Below are 22,435 nucleotides of genomic sequence, written 5' to 3' on the forward strand. Positions count from 1 at the left end.
ACCTACCTACTGCAAATGCTACACACAACTCAAACACTGATTTGAAAGACGCAAATCTTTAACTATGACTCTTTTCTCTGAAGACAACTGTCAGTGCTGACCATCATCTGTGTTCTGCAAAAACTTTTTTTTTTTTTTTGGTAGAATGATTAATGTTTGACAAAGCATATGAAATCTTTCATTTTGGTTAGTCTAAGCCAAGTCATTGCTAATGCACTGCAGAAAGTTAAAATGTATTAGTCTAAAAAAATAAAAAAAAATAAATAAAAATAACCAGATCTCTCAATTAATTTCGTATGACACTCACAGAAGATGCTTTTGAGGATATCATTCCTACTTTCTATGAGGCGACTCACAAATAATATATATGTAATAAATAAAACTCTTAACCACACCAAGATTCTGTATTTGCATTATTCTTCTGTTTTTTAATGTGCTCTGCTTTTCCTGGCCCAGAGCGGCTGATATTAATTTCTCTACATTGCTGTCTTTGCCTCTGTGGTTGTCTGACAGCGCATGCCAAGATAATAAAAGCTTAGTCAACGGTTCTAGACCTTTGGATGCAGTTCCTGGCAGGGACACGCAGCCTCCTGGTTCCAGAGAGCCACTTCTAATGCTGTATAAAACCTTGAAGGAAAGCACCGTGCATTATGTTGAGCACTGGGCTCCACAGGATAGTTTTATCATGTTCCTTTCAGGTTCCTTGGTAAATCAGTTTGCACTATTTGAAACTCTGTGACAACTCTGGCTTGGGCTACTACTGCTTCACAGATTTCTTTACTTTCTGAAACAGCCAGCTTACATACCGAACTATAAAACATATGGCAAAGGAGAAAAAATCACACCATAAGTTGGTGCATTATTATTTATGCAGGTAACTAGGGAGGGTCACATAAAGTGTAGAAGCAACTAACACTTAAAAAAAAAAAAAAAACGCTATACCTGATTACCAGGTTTTATGTCTTGTAATTTTGCTTTAATGTGACATATCGTATGGTGAGAGGATTCTGTTTAGCGTTTAATGGGACACTGACAGACTGCAATAGGATTCTGACATAATGACGACTGTGATTAAACAAAAAAAAAAAAAAAAAAAATCCCGTGGACAGTTCCCTTTGTGCAGTAATGCCAGAACCACAGGATACTGAAAAGAAAAAAGTGACATATTAAAAACAAAATGTCATTTAATGTCAATAAAAATGTACTACTTCAACAGTGCTGAATTAAAGTAAGCAGTATTTCTTTTTCTGTTATTGAAGCCGTGGTAGGGGTACTGCTAGCTCTAAAGTGTGGTGTCTCGCTCGGCGGGGGGTCTGTCTTCCTGAGTTGTATGGCCTGGAACCGTGTAGGTGTGCTGGACTGACTTCTAGACACAAAAGGAGCGGAGGGGGAGAAAACACAGGACTAAAAACAAACACCGTGTGACCAGAACAAAAAATGGTTTTGTTGTGTTTTCCCTTGAGCAAGAATAAAGCTTTTTAGAGCAACAGGGTTCTTTGTTAAACTTCCTATTCTGTTTCGGGCATGGAATGTATTTCTACCGTAGCTTTGTGTGTATGTGGTGTGTGGCGTGTGTGTGTGTAAGTGCGTGTGTGGGTGTATATGTCTGTTTGTATACAAAATGTACTAAAATTGGCCCTTTTTTCCTGTCTCCCTCTGAAATCTACAAGGCTGAGCCCCAGTGGATGCAGCTTTTTCCCTGGCTTTTATCCCATTGTCTTCATGGAGCAGGAGCTTGTTGCAATTGCACAACTTGATAGGCGACTCCACAGTGTGCTGATAGCGTGGGAGCGACAACACAGTTGGGGGCACGTGACAGTTCTTTATTCACTGGTTGCGTGAATCTGTTCAGCTGGCCCATGCCGCAGGACGGGCGGCCTGGGTGAGGGCGGGGCAATGAGCAGGGCACCTGATCCAGAATACAACAAACACTGGACACACAGTCTACAGATCCTCTTCTACCTCTGCTCCCTCTTCACCTCTCATCCCAGCTACCCTTGTTAGACGCACTCGGCTCACATTATCCCTGTCCTCCAACCCTGTTTTTGTTAGGCACATTTTACCCCAAAACATCTTCTACAGTGTCGTGTCGAAGTGATGTGCTGGCTACCGTATCAAGAGTTTAGTTTGGAGAGAAACAAACATTTTTTTTTTAGACAGTGTTTAGGGTCCTGGTTCAAGAGAAGGTAAGAGCTCATAAATCACTCTGGTTCCTCCTCTTTTTCCCCTGAAGTCTCTGACTGAGGCAAGACTTCCTCTTCCTCTATAGCCTGCACATCTCCCCCTTCGTCTTGACCATCTATTGGCTCCTCCTCTTTGCTTGCTTGCTCCTCCTCTTCTTCATGAATGGCTGTAATTGGATCGGCGGGGCCACCGATGCAGTTAGGGTCCTCTCTCTGGGCCTGCTCCTGGGTTTCTGTGGCAATGACTCTTTTCCACATTTCATGGTTCTCCAGAAGGTGCTGTGTGATCTCACAAAACACTTTCCCCCTGCTCTCCTTCTTTTTTTCTTGTCGCTCTGTGAGACACAAAGCCAGGAAACGACAAAGACAGAGAAGGACAGAACAGTCAGACATGACCAATCCCAGTTCTGACTATGGCAGATATTTCTTTGACAAGGCTTCCAATGGGCTATTCCTATTTAAATCTAAATTCCTTCCTTCCCCACCCTGGTGAGTGATCTTATCTGAATGCAAACTCACTAGGTAGACAGGATAAGACACAACACACAACAAAAATCATCAATTAAACCTGAAATTCAGTGAAAACCTGACTTTCTGAGGTGCCAGTAATTATGAGGTTGACATACGGGAGGTCTCAGAACTTGTTGATGCGTCTTCCTCCGCCATATCCTCCTCTTCCTCCTCTGAGTCCTGTCGTTCCTCCCCCTCCTCTGCCTCTGCCTCTCCCTCCAGGCTGTCGACCCAGCACCCAGGCATGAGTGCAGCGGAGTCGTAGGAGGAGCACAGAGGTCCCACAATGTGAGTGATGAAAGACTCCTGTAGCTTCGCCAGCTGCGGTGCTGAGCGGTCCATGAACGGGCTGATGGGAAGGCCCAGGCTTGCCTCCTCGTCGCCCTGGAAAGGTGAATTGTGGACACATAGGACAAATGTGTCAAATGCACAAAATGGATCAAATATCAAAACAGATTAACTGTATTATGTGTTGATGAGACTGATATTGTAAGAGAGAGATCACAATGTTCTGTAATGACCCATATTTTACAGCTTCAGGATAACACAACTTGCATGTGTGTTAGCTTCAAGTGAAAATTTATCAACAATGCATTCAGCAGTACACTGAATTTCTGATCTTATCTGTCTTCTGTAAGCATATTTCAGTTTGATGAACACTGACTGAGTTTATGAGATGTTTCACCTCAAACACTGCAAGCTGTCCCAAATAAAAAACAATAAACAATAAAGCAGACTTGACTTCTGTTAAAAAATGATATGATTTGGCAATTTATTAATGAAAATGTTAATGATTTTTATGATTTTTTGGGGAAATCCATTACACCTCATGGACTGATAGATGATAGATGTGATTGGGATTGGATGTGATTGGGTTAATAGGGTTAACTGGGTCCAGACCCATCTGGACCCAATTAATGCATAGTTCAATATTAGCAAATTATGTCTTTTTTGTATCTGTATATTGATGCACTGCATCTCAAAAATATCATTAACATATTTTATTTAAAGCAAACAAACAAACAAACAAAAAAAACAACTCTAATTCATTGCGGCCCAGTGATCCATTTGCTAGAGCAAAAGACATGGAATTAAAACATAATAATTAATTCCATGCATGCAGGCATCACCTTTATGCCACTTTTACGATGCTTGCTTTAGGTTAACTCTATATGTAACATGAGATTTACATCCTTCTGCAGCTCCACTGGCGAGAACAGAAAGTTCCAGATACACACACACGCCTCTGGGAGCAGCCTCTTGAAATTGGGTCAAGAAGACTACAAATAGAATAACAGCCTCTCAAACTGTGGCTGACCTGTAGGTTTCAGGCTGTAGGTTTTAGTGATGGTAACAATCTCAGAGTATGTCAGTGCACCACCTGACATAGACCAGGACGCATAACCACTTTGACTCTCCCTAATATATCAGACGTGTTTAACCTCTAAACAAGAGCATCATTTTGAATGCAAATGCCCCACTGGGCCTGCTGATGGCGCTAGAGGAAAGGTCACCATCACCAGGTTTCAACCTTCAGACAACACAACACATTCAAATTCCCTTGTCGTCAAGTACCGCAGCTTTGCCACGCCCCTTTCACGTCTGATGCTGATGCCACAGGCACCGCTCAGCATCAGGATGAGAGGGACCGGCCTTTCTCACTTTTATCACGTGTCAGTGTAACGAGGTTCAGCTGAGGCAACGAGAGGACTTGGTTAAGGTTAGGGTAAGGTTAGGTGTAGGCAACAAAACGGAAACTGGACATGTTCTCACACACGAAAGCCCTGTGCATTCACACAGATGAGGAACCAGAGCAAAGATGTACATGTATGTGTCGTGCAGTGTTTCCACTGGCTGTTTCTGCAGATCACATTTCTAATGGTACCTTTCATGTTTACACAAATTCCCATTATTAGGGACATAATCTTCATTGAATTCAGTGTCTATGCTTGTATAAGAGCATTCCAAACAGGAAGGCATCATCAATCAATTTGTTATCAGAACCTGCACAACATGTCCCTGCAGTGGGACTGATTTATGGGTATTTTCCAATATTTTAATGGTACTATTCTGGCCCCAGTAATTACAAAAGGTGTGTGCAGTGACACCTAGTGGTGGGGGTAGTTAAACCACTGATTTCCAGTGTTGAGAGCAGCCGTTTTTGAAAAGAGACATAGCAGTGGAGAGGGGTATAGTTCCATCCACATCCATCCTCCTTGTTTTGGCTCTTTATTTGGCACAATCTGTGAGTACAATTACAGTTAAATATATTTGTATTCGGTGTGTGTTGATTATTTCAATGAATGTGATTATTTTTACTGGTTAACTTGCTATAGTAAAAGCTGGTTGCATTTTGCGCTACCTGTATTCACTTGAATGTACTTACTTTTAACACTTACTTGAATAACTGTCTTAGTTAGCAGTGTAAAGTTATATGAGCATAATTACATGTGTTTAATATGGCTTGTACATCTTTTTATTTCTGTATTCCTGTCTGTATGTTTTTTACAGTTTCACAAAAAGACTTCCATAAAAACCGTAAACCTGGATTCCCCTCTTCAGTGTTTTTATTGGAAAATTGTTTAGCTCTGCACCATGTTCTCAGTTCCACACATGGTCAGGGCAGGAGGTCATGACAGTGTGGATACCTGACAGAAAATGACACTGAATCCACATTTTTGCAAAGATTTGGGCTTTTAAAGGCTGTGGTCTTAAACTTTTGATCAGCTGATGAACAGCCTATTTCAGTTTAATGGTTGCTTGCAATAAATTGCTTACTCATTTTTTTTTTTTTTTTTTTTTTTTTGTCTCACTCCCATTTCTTCTTTTTGCATTTTGAAGTTTTACTTAGAACCTTCTTAAGATCCAACAGTGAAAAATGTAAATTTTGCAGTTTCTCAACTGGTCTTAAAATTTTGATCAGGAGTGTGTGTGTGTGTGTACCCAATACACACTACACACACACACTGAGTTGTGTTTTTTCTGACGTCAGGGCTTTAAAAGTAATACAGTCCGTGGATGGAGGGGCAATGGCTCCCATTGCTATGGCAACCTGAAACCTGAATGGCGTCAGTAGACTGCACTGCACAGTTTTTTTTTTCTGTGAGAACAAGAAAGAGTGTGTTTAGATAAGACAGAAAGACTGTAAAATACAAAATAATATATATAATATAGAATAAAACAATAGCAAGAGAGTGTAAGGGAGATGACTGTTTATGCCTGTGACTGGTCTGTTGGTAAAAGGAGGGGAAAATATGTTGCAATGGACAATAGATATGTTGTGAATTGACTGTGGTCTATTATTTGAATTCCCAATTTATACTTCTGGTACAGTATGCAACTATACTGTACCAGAAGCATTCATTTTGTTTTCCCAAAAAACCTCCATTCCCAGGACGTACTAAGTGGTGCAATGCAGAGGATAAATGCATGCATGTGTGTGCGCACGTGTAAGTGCATGTGCGTGTGTGTTGTGTGTGTGTTTGCTCTGTTGTGCCTCAGCTCCATCCCTGTGATCAGTTTGTGATCAGTGTGATGGTGAATGAGCACTGTCAGGGATGACACATGTAGGTCATCTGTCTCCCCTCTGAAGAGGAAAACTTACACAACCCGCTCGGTGCCCCCAAGCCCCTCCCTGCTCAGATGTCATACGTAATTCTCAAAGTACCATATTTGAACAGAGGGCTTGAGTGAAATAGCAGAATACGAAGCATGACAAGCAGGCCAGAGGGAAGACGTTTTCCCCATCACTCAGCACAGCCTTGACTCGAGATTTTATGCTGTGGCATTGTGTACTCATATGTTCCCTTCATTAAAATGGACCATATACCCCAAAACATATAGTGACATAAGGTATGCTGTCACAGGAACATTTTGTGACAACCTTGGGTAAATAATTTGTCTTTACCAACATGCAAACAAAACCCATCTCTTTCTCAAAGCACGGTGTAAAACAGTTTAAATTAGATCTCTTAAATGCTCTACTTCTGTTCTACTTAAAACATACCGTTGCAAGGGTTGTAATCATATCTCTCCGGCTAATCAGATTTTATCGTTCTGAGTTGCTTGGCACCCATCTGGACTGGCCAATCAGAGGGATCGTTAGGTAAGAATGGGATCTGTTGCCAGGCATCTGTCTTACCTTCAACATGGTAAAGAGTGAAGGAGTAGGTAAGGTTCTGCCTGTGCTATTTCTGTACATGGGAAACATGCACTGGCACAAACACATGAGGGAGAATTGATTCCAAATTGTAGCAAATCGCTCCTTTCTGTTTCTCAAAATATCCAGGGAGAAATCAGCCAATTATCCAGTTTGCATCTTTAATATTGAAAGAGAGAATGATTATTTGGAAATTCTGTAAGGGGGGTGAACACCAACCCTTCCTCAGCGGGAGGACCTGGTTGAAGCCCCTGTGTCAGCAAACATCCACCATACTGTGTGTCCCTAATCTGCCTTTGAACTCACATGTTAGCTCACAGAAAAAAAAAATGCACAAAATATACAAAAAATAAAATAACATTATCTGCTCTTCATCTCAAGTACCAACACTGCTAGCAACAGAGGGGGAATCAATCATTTATTTGTGTTAAACAGGCAGCCATCTAATACCAAAGTATGCTCAATAAAAATATCTGATTTCCATTTTCAGCCAGGTTGCACTGATCCTTTTTTTAAAACGATGTTTGATGTGTTTGCCAGGTAGCAGAAAGAAAACTTTTACTTAATGTGCGGAGTAGATTAGTCTGTCTCTCACTCTTATCTGGCAACACAAATTTCACACAAACACTCAGTGGGATTGGTAATGTGGGACAAAAAACTAGGAACAACAAAAACAAAGGAACAATTTTGAAGTTAAACTTAACTAACTGCAGCAAAATAGTCAAGGTGCTGTGCTGCTGATATGCCTTTGGATTCTTTCGACAGACTCAGACCTGTAACCTGGAGCCCAGCAGACTTGAGTGTCATGTTTTTAACCAAGCCTTTTGATCCTGAGTAAAACCTGAACTACATATCCACCCTAAAACCAGTTTGATCACAGGGGTTCTCAGCCATACTTGTTCGTAGAACTCGTTGACGATCCCCTCCGTCCACTGAAGGTGCAGCTCCTTACACTTGAGCGGCCCGTTGATATCTGCCAGCTTAATGCACATCTGGCACACCAGCAGTCGGTCGTTCTCATTGGTCCAATCAATTCCTGACACTGCATCATCACCCACCTGGGAAGACCAAGAGGGTTAATGAGGAGAGGAGAGCTGCAATTATGTGTTGAAAAGAATTCCCTGCTGAATGGTTAGCTGTCACTGACTTACATCTTGGACTGCCTGGTGAAATGTCTTTGGAGAAAAGACATTTATATAGCCATACTTATCTATATAATATATGTTTACCTTCGCATTGAACTCTGCCAGGAAGTCAAAGTGTTTCTTGAGGTCGGTGGCCAGGATGGCTTCGATGACTAGGAAGCGGAAGCGTTTGAACTCCACATGTTCAAGATTAGCCAGGAAGTTGTACTCAGGTCGAGACATGAAGAGGTTCCACGCAGAAGCCGCATGGTGGTTCTCCAGGACTGAGCGGTCATTATAGAGAACGGCCTGCAGAGCGAGACAGGGAGCAAAGTCACAAGTAAGTGATCAAGTTTGATATTCATCGCCTAGCCTACTGGTGATAACTACATGCAGTGTACTGATTTTTATTGTTGATTAGCCGTGCTTGCAGTACAGTAGCAATGCATCAGTTTGAGTGAAAATCGCCTGTTGGTCCTCATTAGTCTAACTTACACCGTCAGCTTACTTACTGCTCTTCAACTTTTCCGAGTGTGAAGAGCTGTTTTTGGAAAGCACACTCTGTATCATTAAATCAATATGAAATCTATAGACACATCACTTTGACCTACATTTATTTGAAGATTTGCTGCAAGTTCAGCCACAGAGCTTCAATTGGAGTAGACTGGACGTTCCTATTTAAATCAACATGGCAGGACGATCAAAGCAGCGGTCATTTTTGTGTGAATTGTTGCCAATGCACGGCAGCCGCAGCACATACCATATCTTCTCAGATCTCAAGAGAGCGTGACACACTTTTCTGCCCTACATGTGCGTTGTAACCATAGCAACTAACCACAATCACAATTTCATTCTGAACTGAAGCAGTTCAATGTCTGTTCTACTCCATTCAGGTTCTGTGAGTTGAACTGAATGTTAAAGAGGAACTCAGATATACTGAATATCTCACTTTGACAGAACACTTTCCATTTCTAAACAAGCACTCATCCATAGACACAATGTACAGGAGCAACCGATCTGCAAAGCTGGGGCCTTAAATTCGGGCGTTGCAGCAGATGATCTGGTTAACTAACACTGTATACTGATAAAGCAAAAAGCAAAATGTCAGATTGAAAAGTAGGATCTGGGACACAAAATTAATACTGATAAAATATTATCTTAACAGTCCATGTTTATTTTTACCAATACACAAGATCTAATGTAAATGGACTTTGTGCTTCTTCACGTAATCAGAATTTGTGTTTTTTTTTTTTTTTAGAGTAAATGCCTTTTGCAGCAACAATTGCATCAAACAAAACACTTTTTTGGATGTTAATTTATTTTAGTTAGTTTTGTAAACACACAATACAGTTTCAGCAGTCAATTTTAAAGCCTTGTTTTTAGCATTATTTGAGGTAACAAAAATGTTTTTCACATCTGGTTTTCCTCATTTTGTTACTTTTCGTTAATGACCTTAAATAACCTTGCTTCTGAGGCGGCCTCACATTTACCTGTGGTGCACTGGTGGCGACCAGAAAGGCGTTGGTTCTTCCAGGGTGGTCGTAGTCGTGCATGGCGGCAGCTACGTACAGAGCCATGAGCTCCAGGGCAGGGATGAGGCCAGCCAGCGAGCCATAGCCCGCCTCCAGCACAGGGTTCATCTTGGAAAGCAGGAACCCTGTGGTGCCAGGGGTGATGCCATTCTCAGAGTCTACAGGCAGAAAAAGAGGACACGTGAGGCCCAAATCAATGATGACGCTCTTGGTTGATGTGACCAACTGTGGACTCCTGTGTCTAATTGACTTTTGATGGCTCTTGTTTCTTGTTTCTGATAAAGGCATAAATGCCAAACATGTAGTTGGGGGGTCAAAACATGTAGAGAAATGTGTAGCTATCTTATATCTGATGATGAATTAGGGGATGAAATACCATCACCTAATCAATTATTGATTATTAAATCTGTGGTAATGTAGCTGAATGTCACACGGTCAAATGATTTTTTGACTGGGGCATCTAAGGTGCAGTAGGAGGGTTTCTTCAGGAAGGGACAGTCCACATTTTTCTCTCAAAGGTACTTCTAAGTCTGGTTCAAGACCCACAAAGAGGCCATGGGAAAATTCAATGCAAACCTTAATTATTCTAAATGAATGGCTATCAAATCTCAGTATAAGAGCTGAGTTATGGTGCAAGATCTTTGCAAGATAAGATGGTCATCTAAAATCCATGGATTTTAGATGATTATTTAAGATGGTTATTCTAAAGCATTCTCAAAGTGTGTGGGTGAAATGATGAATACTGTAGAAGTGAGTGCCGAGTCTGTCTCTGAATAGCGAGCATCTCATTTGGAAAGATGTTGATTAACCTGCTGGAGAAAAGGGCAAGGAGCAGGAGATTTATCGCTCAGATAAGTGGGCTCACAACTTAGAGATTAAATGATCAAAAAGCAGGATGGATTCAGAAACCAACAGTTGTGGACGACAAAGAAAAAGAAATGTCTGTGTGCATGAAAATGTCCAGTTGTGTTTCCTGTGGTTGCTAATGAAGCACATATGCAGGCAGACAGGGAGACAAGCACACAGACAAACTGCAAGGGAGGTGTAAGTGTATGTGGACAGAGGTGGATTCATACGCACACACATACACACACACAAACAACTTGGCCACCTGCTAGCCAGTCTGTGCAAAGATTTATTAAGACAGCTGTGTTTATTCTGGCCTCTCTGTACAGTAAAGTGCTTGGAGAAAATATATTGCTCCTGAATACAGAAGCAAACCAAAAATGCCATCATGTCTCAAGGGAAATGTCGTTCTGGGATGGTTATACAATTAGATTACTACAAATTCAAACAGGCTGGACCTGTGGGGGAGCAAAGCGATGTAAAGCAAAGTGTTTGTCCTTGCTCTGTACATTCCCACTCCTTTCCATAGTGTAGATTGTGAATGGCGGACACTAGTTTACACAGAGGCTCGTCCCTGAACTAACAGTTCACACATATTGCACAGATGTGGCCATTCTGAGTGGGTCAAGTCACTGTAACCCACGAAGTTGCAGCCAGCAAGAGAGCATCAGGAATAGTCAGTGTGTTTCACTTTAAATGCTACAAGATGGAAACGGCTATCAAGGGTGAAAGCCAATACCGACGTTGAGGATGAAAGATGGTTATACAAATTTATATAATGGCCCAACTCAGCCAAAACATTAAGCTGCAGGATCGCTGAGATGTAGTCACGAATATGCATGCTATAATGACAACCTTCCAAACTAAACTGTAGGAGCATTTGCTGACTCTCTGTGCTTATTTGTTGGTCAGTGGTGAAACATGCACACCATCGCCACTTCCCAGACACTGGATATGTCCACAAATCGAACTCACTGAGAGCACAATTTAGCTGACACCGGTTGACCTTTGGCTCTTTAGGTTTTGTTTGAAATTTGTAAAAATTATTTTGCAGTTGATGCAGAGCACATTCCAGAATGATGTCCAATAGAAACTGTATGAATCACAGAGTGACTGTAGAGAAAAACTCCATGACCTCAGCTTCACCTTCAGGCCACCAGTATGCTGATCACGTTCAGAAGCATCTATTTAGGTGAACAAGTGCTATTCATTATCAGGATGAAGAAAAAAAAACAAACACCCACTGATCCTGTCTGGCAACGGCCTTGTTCATTCTGAGCCTGGCTCCAGGTGAGGGATTCAGTCCTGGGACTGATGAACGTGCATCACAGAAAAGGTACAGGGTGTTCAGATGGAGGAAATAGGTCAGAGAACATTCTCTCCAGGCCTATGAAAGCAGCTTACTGTATGTCAGCTATATATGACCTGAAAAACTATGGTTAAGACATCCATCATTTTGTTTTGACACAATATATTTTGTTAGACCAAAAGCTATACACACCAACTGAAGTGTCATGGTTTATGCCAGTCAGTGTGTGTGCCAGCTGCATGGCATGGATGATAACAACTCAGACATGACCGAATGTTGAGCAAAATAGCATTAATTTGTCACGTTGCTAAAGATTTCCCTATTCATACTTTCCTATCTCTGACTTTGAGATTTTTTTTTTTTTTTTTTTTTTTTTTTTATGTTGATAGTGACACTAGAGAGAGACACGGGACACAGAGGCAATGACATGCAGCAAAGGGCTTAGGCGGCGAACTAATCCCAGTAAGAACTTATATTAACTTCGCTACGTGGGACACGCTCTACCAGATGAGCCACCAGGGCGCCTCTGGAAACTTCCCACTCCTGACTGTGAATAGGAATGTAACTTGTAGCACTTTTCCTGGCAAGAGTTGCATCATCAGTGAGGCAAATATATGAAAACAATGCTGTATGTGAAACCCAGCAATGCAGACACAAAGAAACAGCTAATACTGTAGTAGAGTCTCTTCAGTCTCTCATTTTCTCTCTAATTATTCCAGTTTCAAAGGCATGAAACTGACGAGCATCCCAAAACTGATTACATTTAAGTCCCACCAAGACATGGGCTGTGCCAATTAAACTGCCTGTTTGTGTCCCTCAGTCCCTCACTCCCCTTTATTTATCCCCTTTCTGTGTGTCTGTTATTTGCCCATTTATATACACACTGCTGCCTGCCTGTCTGTATTTGCCTGTCTGCCTGGCTGGGTGCCAAAATGTCTGCTGTGCTAAAGTGTGTTTAAAGTGTGCATGTGTGTCTGTCTTGTGACAAAGCAGTTTGTCTAATTCTGTGTTTGTGTTGAACGCCTGCCTCCACATGTATGTACAAAGGTGAATGTGACTGTGCAGTGTGTGTGTTGATGTGGCTGCCTCGCTGCATGTATCCCGGGTCCTCACCGGTGTGTGTGCCGTTCTCAGTAGGCAGGGTGGGGAGGCCTGGCACAGGCTGAGTGGTGAGGTACCAGACAGCATGCAGCACGTCAGTGGCATGGATCCGGTTGTGATCTGAGGAGATGAAGAAAAAATACCAACTCAAACCACTGGAGGGTGGTAGAACCATGATGATGAAATCTCATACTGGCCGTTACTCAGACTAGAACATTCTCAAGTTTGATACAAGTAAACTGGAACAAAAATAGGATGATCCCATCACAGAGCAGTTTGTTATAGCTTGGGATTAATGTGCGGATTTTTTGGGCACAATGCACAATATACTATTTCATGATGCAGTATGCGTATGATGAGAACAAAGACACCAAAGTCATTCAGGTTTTCCTTTTCTATTGTTCAATCCAGCACTCCACTTTAGCAAACACACTGTTGAGTCATAGCAGTAGTATTATGTCCAAAGTGAAGAAATGAGAAACTGCAGTAGCTCTACGACTAAATTTCCTCTGGTGTATGTGAGTAAGTCTGGCAGTTTTGTGTTTGAGATTGATAAAAAAATTGCTTAAGATATTTTACAAAAATATCTGTTTTGCTGTTTACATGGGAAGTGAACATGGTGGGCAACAGGAGTTAGTGTACTGCAAAAAAATCAGTGCACAGCAGGTAAGTACATGGTAACTCATCTGAAACGGCTCTAAAATGAACATCAGCTGTAGCGCCGTAATTATATTTCATATTTATGTATAAATCTACAGCACAGGCCATGGTGAAAACTCGGTGTATGTTCCTCTAAGCGAAACAAGCATTTCAGATGCTGTGAAACTTGTTCAAAAGCTCATGCTACATACTGAGCAGTTTATTGTGAGTAAATATGACTGTCAACACAAATTATTGAACATCAAAATGCTCCAAACTATGATATTCAGTGGTCCCGCTGATTGTAGGCACTGAACTCTCATACAGACACCACGGATCGCTGAGACATGAGGGTGGCCTGTTGCTGAGCGCTGTATCACAAACTGCTACATCCACCTTGTGGCAGATAAAGGTAATGACGGATGTTATTTTTCACAGTTTCAAACACTTATTCTGGATGTTCAACTCACAAGGGATGTCCCTGTATCCGCTCTCCAAGGCGTGGAAGTAGTTCATGAACTCTTGGACAGGAATCTTGAAGGTCTCAAACAGACCCGTGTCCTCAAAGAGTCTGTAGGAAACCTAAGACATTAAGATGAGAAAAACATTATCAGTACTGTGAATCAGCTCTTCTGTTTTAAAAGCATAGTCATATTAAATTAAAACTTCTCCAAAGTATTCTTAATTGATATAATCACCAAGTTATGGTTGCAAAATATACACCATTTTCATAATTCATAATCATTAATTATAATCATTATCAAATTAATGATAATTGCTAAGTTGTGACATGCTTCTTGACAGGAAAAAATGGATGTAAGTTTTGTATATGTGCTTTTTGTAGTTGTGTATATAACCCATTGAAAAAAAAAAAAAAAGATGTTTGATGCATTTTTGAGGCTTATAAGTTGCTATGGTTGTTCAATATTTACAACCAGAGCAACTGAATCAAATCAAATCAAATCAAATCAAGTTTGCACGTCCCAGGTCAGATGTATGAGCTTGTAACTAAATCTTATCTAGAAATCCACCCAGAAACAGAATTCAAGTATGTTTGTCCCATGATCTGATACAGCTGAACTGATAACAGTGTCTTCAAAAGCAACCACACTTTCTTCATTAATGCTAGATTTCATCAAGAAAATGTACTCATTTTCTACTTGGCTGTTACACACCTTAAATATGAATACATTTGTTTATTTTAACACTGATATCCACTTTACACTCCCATCTCCTTTTATCTGGGTTGGCTTATGTTGCTAGGTAGTGCTTTTGTCACTAATTAGATCTGATACAAAATTTCCGCATCATATATCAGTTCCTTGTTAATTCAAATCATTGTTGCTATGCTTTCATCAAGGTGGCCACCTGTTAATTAGTGGTTACCTGGCTGAGGATGCAGCCTGTCCTGCCATGGGTTTTCTCCACTAGACTGAAAATGGGGAAATTCCAATTGTTGAGCTGGTTCATCAGAGGCTCCAGCTCTGGCATCACCAGAGGCTCCGGGGCAACGATGGGTTTGTCCTGTGGGGTGGACAGGTCAGGGGTCATATGAGGAGCACAAGATAAAGGAACACTACTCTCAAGTTTGTTATATAATTTTCAGCACTCATATTTTTTCCCACAACAGAGTCATCACTGCTTGTGATGGTGGCTGAGACACAGCTAAATCATTAGGCACCAGACACGTCATTCCTATAGAAACACACTCAATCAAACTTCATCAGCGTTTTCAAATTTACAATTCTGTTCACCTTTGAGTGCACAGGTCATTTTTTTTTCATGCATACTACTGGAAATGAAAATGTACCAAATCTTACAAATTTTCAATAGTATACTATAATTTGTAACCTAGTCTGACAATGTGTTGCAATGCACTTTTACATGTTGTAACTTGCAATGCCACAAATGTGCCATGGGGCTGTGCAGCATCGATATTTAGTAACACACAGCATATTAAAACTACATAATAGCATCTTACATAGAGTAAATAAAGTAAAACAGAAGAGGAGGGACAGCAATAGAAACTTTGAGCTACCCAGCATGTTAAAATGGCAGCCAGATTTCATGTCTAACAGAGTGAAGTGTGTGTCTGCCTACTTCTGGGGACGGCAGGAGAGGGTGAAGAGCGATGCCCTCTGCCTGATACTCCCTGCAGCCTTCCTGAGCTTCGGGAGGCTTCTTGCCTCCTTCTCCCTCCTCCTCATTCTGTGCAAAGTCACTGCTGTCACTGTGGTTGGTCTCATAGGTACTGTCATAGGTGCTGTCGTAGTCCGACGACGCTACTACACGCTCATCTGGGGAAAAAACAGAGCTTACAATTACAACCGTTACAAATGTGCAATTTGCTGTAATCATCTCACTGACACCTGCTGACTACTCCAAATGCACCGATGGAAAAGGTCAACTCATGTGCATGGAATAATCACAATCATCCAGGAAGATAAAAAGCCACTGTAAGGACAATGCTTACTGCTCTGGTTCAAGACTGGAACTTTGTTAACAGTTTGAAAACAGCACAGAGGACTTTTTTCTTTATTTCAAATGCTTTACTAAGATTTGCTGACTTTTCTTCCATACCAGAAATCACTATTCCAATGTTCTGTTGTGTTTATGGACAAATGGTTCATAGAAACAGGTTATTTGATTACCAGTGTGCTGATTTGGGAACAGTACTGTTTGAAAAAAACAAAAACAAACAAACAAAAAAAAACAACAAAAAAACAAAAAACAAAAATGGACTGTATGCTATGATAATTGCTTTTTTCTCCTCAAAAATTGTTGGCTGTTATAATAATAATAATAATATAATAAAACTTTATTTGTATAGCACCTTTCATACAAGAATTGCAGCTCAAAGTGCTTCACAATAAAAAGAAGAACATAAATAAAACAATAAAAGACAACAGTGTGGAATAAAATAGGAGCTAGTTAAAGGCTAAAGTGAAAAAGTGGGTCTTTAATCTTCTTTTAAAGATGTCTAGTGAGCTGGCTTCCCTGATGTCTAAAGGTAGTGTGTTCCAAAGCTTAGGGGCGTAAGTAATAAAGGCGGCATCCCCAATTTTCTTTCAATGAGGCTGTTGTTCCATCACCTGTCCCATAGCCAGCTTGGTTATGGATGGACTTGCACTTAGGTTGCTCACATGGCTAAAATGGTATTTTAGTGGCGATTCTGTAGCCAGGCTCGTTCCTCTTACTGTGGTTATTAATCTGGGAAGCTTTCCGGCTCCAGTGGATGAATGAGCATGATATCCGGCAGAGGCTGAAAACATGTGCAGGCTGTGCCGTGCTGCTTACCTGGGTGGGGTACTCTGTCTCCTTTATCGACAGACTCTACGCCATGGTTTAGCCGACTGTTGAATGGCCTGCCACAGCTGACAGAGACAAGCAGAGGAAAGCAACCACAGTCAGAACCTCCATCCTGACACGTCTCTTTGGCTCTCCTCATTAGAGACTGATGGTGACTCATGTTCCTTATTTAAACACACATTAACACAAATGAGCGCACATATACAGTACATACAGAAACTGGCACGCATACACATGAGACTCTCTAATATCTCATATTTCCTTCAGCCAAACTCAGTTTATAATGAAGCTGTGGTGTGCATGTTGCTCGGCCAGTGTGGGGTTTGAAGGCTCACACTGATGTTTTTGGACTGATGCTTTCAATAGCTGATATTTTCTGTTAATATTTGATGTTAATATTTGATTTACATTTAATTTTTATTCAATACATATCCAAAAAACCTATGCTATTTTTGCAGCATGGAAATGCCTCTGAAAACCAAAATCTTACAATATAATTTATCCTATTTACTGTAATTAACTAGCTTAAAACTGATTGATTATACAATAAATGTGTAAGTACTAAGTAGCCAATATCCAATTAGGCCAATATTGGTTTGCCAATATGTGTGCATGTGTGTCTGTGTTCACATGTACATCACCTGCTACAAAGTGCTGGGGGCCGCCAGTGAGGGGCGGTGGAGCTTGGGGCACTCTGGCTGTGAGTTAAGGCTCTGTGGTGGCTCCTGGGGGCCACAGAGCCACGGACGTGCTCAGTCAGGGGCCCGGCGGGCTCGGGCAGCTGCACTGAACATGTCTTGATGGTGGGGCTGGACACAGGGGTGCCCTGGACGGGAGGAGATGGGCACGGAGAGCCCAGAGGTGATACGTTGGACAGGGGGAAACCTGGAGAAGAGAGGATATGACTGGCTCTGATTTTCTGGAATATTTTGATGCATTTTACACCCCTGCGAATATCCCCTTTGTCACATGCTCAAACACACTCTCTCTCTCACACACACACACACAACACAGACCTGGTCTTCCCAGTGGTTTGCTGTACAGGTGGTTGGAGGTGACGGAGGCAGCACAAGAGGCAGACATGGAGCGACTCTTGCAGATGGTCAGCATCACCGAGTTGTTCCACGATTCACTGGTTCAACGGCGTGAAACACAAACGATGACATAAGTAAGATGCCGTTTCACTCTGTTGCTGATGAAATCTATAATGTCTCCCAGACCTCTTTTGTCAAATATTCAAGCACAGGGTCCTATCCGCAGCGCCAAAGTTAGAGTGAAGCACATTGTTGAATGGGGGATTTCAAATAACACTTCAGAGGCAAGAACTAGAGTGGGAGAAAATGTGACGTTACCTGTCTGCGGTGTGTTTGATGCTGGCGGAGCGATCCCGGCGTACCGGCCCTGGCTCGATGGTGGGCAGCCCTGTGGCCGAGGTGGTGGTGGTCCAAGTTGACGAGATCCTTCTTAGTAAGCCTGGGGGCAAGCTGCGCCTGAGACGCTGCAATGCACACACACACACACACACACACACACACACACACACACACACACACAGTGGCTTCACAAGGGTGCATAGAGCAAAAAGCATCAAATAGAGCATCTAGGCCTGGGAACACCTCTAAGCACCTATGACATGAAGAACTTGCTTTGAAATCAGCAGCATACAAGATGTTATCGACTGCTTGTGGAGGAGAGGTGTGAATAAACTCCAGGGGGGAAGTTATAAACTTTTTAAACTTTGTTCAGTTTCACTGAAGGAGATACAAAAAAATGATGACTTGATTGATCCTTCTGACGACGAGAGTGGACAATATTTTATACTGAGTTAGCCTATGGGCATGAAAAAAGCAATGGTACTTCAGAGGAAAGCCGCCGTATTTATTCTCTTGGCCCGCTGCTGTAGTTTTCAGAAGCATATGGGAGACAGAATGGGAAGCAGAAGGGAGTCTGTAGTGTCAGTCTGTCCAGTGTGGTAGATTTTTCTTTTTCTATTTTTTTTTTTTTTTTTTTTGAGGTAAAGCCATGAGCTGAACTCAGTTATTTGTCAGTTGGTATTTTATTGCAGTTGCTCTTTTATGCTATCAGCATCACAAACACACAAACACAAACAAAAGCACAAATGCATAAGCATGCACACACACACACACATACACACACACACACACACACACGTCCTGACATATATGAGCATATAAACAGCGATGGGCCCTGACAGGCAGTGGAGTGCTGTGCTGAGCTCTTGGGGTGAAAGTGGAATCTAGAGGGCAGCAGAGGATCAAATGTCTCTTGCTATTGAACAAAAACATGTCCATGCCTCTCTGTCTATTCACTTCATGTGTGTGTATCACTGAGAGAGAGAGAGAGAGAGAGAGAGATATTTGGTAGCAAAAAACGACAGACAAATATCAGGGTTGTACATAATAACAGATACAACACACTGGGGAAAGACAGCTTTTAACATGCTAAACCCTCAGCTCTGTTAAGACGAGTCTCTTTAAAAACATTTTTATCATATGTGGTAAAATATCCATCATATACCAACAGCTATTCATTAAGTAAATCCACTGTAAACTACTCCTTGGGCTATATTCTGGTTTACAAAAATCCACTTGTCCTGAATGAAAACAACAAATCACAGTAAGAGACGCCCCTACTTCTCACGTCGAACCCTGGGGCTCAGAGCTCACAGCATCACAGTGGAAAAAAGGCCATCAGATAGTGAGAAATTTCTTTAACTCCATTGCCAAAGAGGCTGACACACCCAAACAGCCAAAACACAGAACACCAAAGATGTAAAAAAAAAGTTTCAAAAAAGGAATTTGTTTGGGGCAACCCAGTGGCTCAGCCAGCCTGACCCCTTTGCTGCTGTTGAACGGTTTCAAACGTAGTGCTGAGCCAGCAGAATTTCTGAAAGACAGGTAAAACCACCTGGGCTATATTTCAGCTTACTGTGTATTCAAAACATTGGTCATCTTGCCTGCATCATGTTGTGGTTGCATTTGTTAGGGCTGGGCGATATATTAATATTATACTGATATTGTGATATGAGACTAGATATTGTCTGGGATTTTGGATATCGTAATATTCGGATCTGACATGAGTGTTCTGGTTTTAAAGACAGCAACACAATAAAGAGATGACATTTTCTGAACTTATCAGCCTGTCGTAGCTGCTATATTATTTGTCTCTACCTGCTTGGTCTTCATATCCACGTAACTAATGATGGTTTATCAAAACACTCACAATATCAGTATTTCATTGTATCAAACTTACTGTGATATGTGATTTTGTCCATATCGACCAGCCCTTGTGTTTGTGCAGCATGTATGTGTGGGTGTGTGGGTGAGAGCAACATGGAGGTAAGACTGGGGTTCAGTTCAGGTCAATCCCAAGCAGGGAGAGGGAAGCTGCTGCCATTCAAGTTTTCACCAAAATTCATCCCATTCACTAAACCTATATATATTCAACAGAGGAAAGTTCAACGTCTGGAAATGTTCCAGACGTTGAGCCGAGAGAGTTACAGTGCCAACCTGCAGTTGCGCTGTAGGCAAAATTACTTTTAGACATTAATCATCATGGGAAAAAAAGCTAAAATGAGTTAAAAAAGCTGAAATGCAACCTTAATGAGAACAATTAAAGCGACCAAGGCTCTCCTGTAAGGTTGGTTAAAACTTAACAAACAGATTCACTTAAGTCACCATAATTTACGATGACCATTATGTAACTGCTATTCCTGTCCTTAGTTCCGAGCAGCACAAATGCCATAAAACAGCACAGCACAAGAGCGCTGAATCACCGGCTTTAACCCACTGCCAAACGCAACCCAACCAATCCCCAACGAGCCACAGCCAGGCGTCATCTTGTCCAGTTCCCCTAGATGGGCCGAGCAGTCGAGCGTGCTCTGGCAGTGTTTAAGCTGCTAGTCACTTTCCTGCTAGGCTATCCTGCATAGCATCACACGCTTTATTTACTCCCCCCGCCGTCTTAAGTGCCTGCATACATTTTGAAGCACTGGCCTTGTAAAACATTAAAAAGTCCTCTGGAAGTCTGTGCGTCATTGTCAGCTACATTAGGGCCCCGTGCCATGCCAGCACTGAGGGGTGAAATGGGGATGATGTATGCAGGGTGAGACACACCTCTGTGTGTGTGCGTGCGTGTTCATGAAAAGCATATTAAAGTACAACATGATTTCACAGAATTCATTAGACAGTCACAAAATGCACGCCAGTTTTAACTGAATGCTTGATACCAACTGCCAATCTGATACCAGAGCGCTGGGAGAGCTGGATGGCGGGATTGTGCTGTTTCACACTTGAGGTGATTATCAACTCCAAAAATGCCAAGTCAAAATTTTCATTCCCATGGAGAGCTGTGCCTAAGTTGTCTTGGGGAGAATGAACAGGTTAAGGACAATAGTGCAGACAGCTCACTGCAGTTTAGGAATGGCTGTATGGTCAATAAAGACCCACAGTAAAGACAGAGTAACTCATTTCAAACAGCTTTGTACTGAACACCAGTTTTGTTTTTGTTTTTTCCATGATCTGAACCCCTGAGGTGACTTTCATTAAGCTATGATGTCATACTTGAACACTGACAAATAGAATTTAAGTGGTGAGAATTGACTTTTTTCCCATTGTGACAATTTCTAGTGACTTGAATTCTAGTGAAATTAAACTATTCCTGATTTTGCTGAGAGCCTCTTGGAAGCCCCTCAAGGACCCCTGGGGGTCCTCTGACCACACTTTGAAAGTCACTGCTACAGACTGCAGTGTGATATGACTTGGATGTGATGTGTTGTTTTCACCATCAATCTAGGGGGCTTCTCATTCATTCTCATCAGCCAAGTTACCATCAGATACATCTTTAACTGGCAAGTAAATTTTCAGCATCTTCATCTGTCCCTTGTCCTCGGCATGGTTTTGATTTGGAAAATCAGCCATGGGATATTATGTAAAGCCCAGGACCAAAATGATCTGCACTCAAACAGTTTTAGAGAAAATGGATCATCAGAGGAAACAATTACAACGCTTGCTCTATAGAGAAATATGTAGCGCTATTTATAAACATGACATTTTGGCTTGAGGCCTTCATCACAAGAGCACACTGTTAAGAAGGACTTTGAGAGAAACATTTACTTTTGGAATGGCCAGTTTCTCTGTCCGCTCAGGCCCCTCCTCAGAGTCGGAAAAGGTGTGTGCGTCTGCAGGGATGCGAGGCCGGTGGAGAGGCTGGAGGCTGATCTGGGTGCTGAGGAGGTTGCTGACAGCCTTCAGAGAGCTGCAGGTGTTGGGGGGCAGCGAAGGGTCCGCCAGCAGGTCTGAGATCAGCCCATGGGCCTCGCCCATCACTGAAATGTCCACTGTCACACTGGTGCCAGAGGACTATAGACAGAAAAACAGAGAGAGAAGGGGAGGGGGGGGATAGAAAAAGACAGAGTGTTATTCTTTGCTCATCTTTGCTAACATAAAGCATTGATGATGCAGTGGACAGACGTCACACCATACTGACGCATGAAGCTCCTTTATCTCCCCACCTGAGAGATAAAAAGTGTATGTGCATGTATGTACAGGGATGGTGTGTGTATGTCTGTACAGTGCAGGTCTTTTTACAGAGTGAACAAACCTTTCATAGTCCCAAACAATGAGTGTCTGTTACATCATGTCACAACTGCATATCAGTCAGTCGATATCAAATTATGAAAATGGGATCTACCCGATTGGCAG

General features: G+C 41.9%; 1 protein-coding gene across 1 annotated transcript in view; it reads right to left on the bottom strand.

The window, feature by feature from the left end:
• Positions 1-442: 442 nt before the first annotated feature.
• The window catches only part of LOC115370181 (cGMP-inhibited 3',5'-cyclic phosphodiesterase A-like), a 71,286-nt gene continuing 49,293 nt past the window's right edge, over positions 443-22,435 (bottom strand). The window contains exons 2-15 of the mRNA XM_030067083.1: positions 21,848-22,093; positions 18,065-18,210; positions 17,729-17,844; positions 17,354-17,597; positions 16,701-16,777; positions 15,504-15,700; positions 14,790-14,927; positions 13,874-13,985; positions 12,777-12,884; positions 9,467-9,666; positions 8,082-8,285; positions 7,749-7,910; positions 2,810-3,077; positions 443-2,518 (exon numbers count right to left, since the gene is read on the bottom strand). Coding sequence (XP_029922943.1) covers positions 2,202-2,518; positions 2,810-3,077; positions 7,749-7,910; positions 8,082-8,285; positions 9,467-9,666; positions 12,777-12,884; positions 13,874-13,985; positions 14,790-14,927; positions 15,504-15,700; positions 16,701-16,777; positions 17,354-17,597; positions 17,729-17,844; positions 18,065-18,210; positions 21,848-22,093 — 2,535 coding nt within the window. The 3' untranslated portion in view covers positions 443-2,201. The remainder of the gene's footprint in view (positions 2,519-2,809; positions 3,078-7,748; positions 7,911-8,081; positions 8,286-9,466; positions 9,667-12,776; positions 12,885-13,873; positions 13,986-14,789; positions 14,928-15,503; positions 15,701-16,700; positions 16,778-17,353; positions 17,598-17,728; positions 17,845-18,064; positions 18,211-21,847; positions 22,094-22,435) is intronic.

This window comes from Myripristis murdjan, chromosome 13 (genome assembly GCF_902150065.1).
Source record: "Myripristis murdjan chromosome 13, fMyrMur1.1, whole genome shotgun sequence".
NCBI classification, from domain to species: Eukaryota; Metazoa; Chordata; class Actinopteri; order Holocentriformes; family Holocentridae; genus Myripristis; species Myripristis murdjan.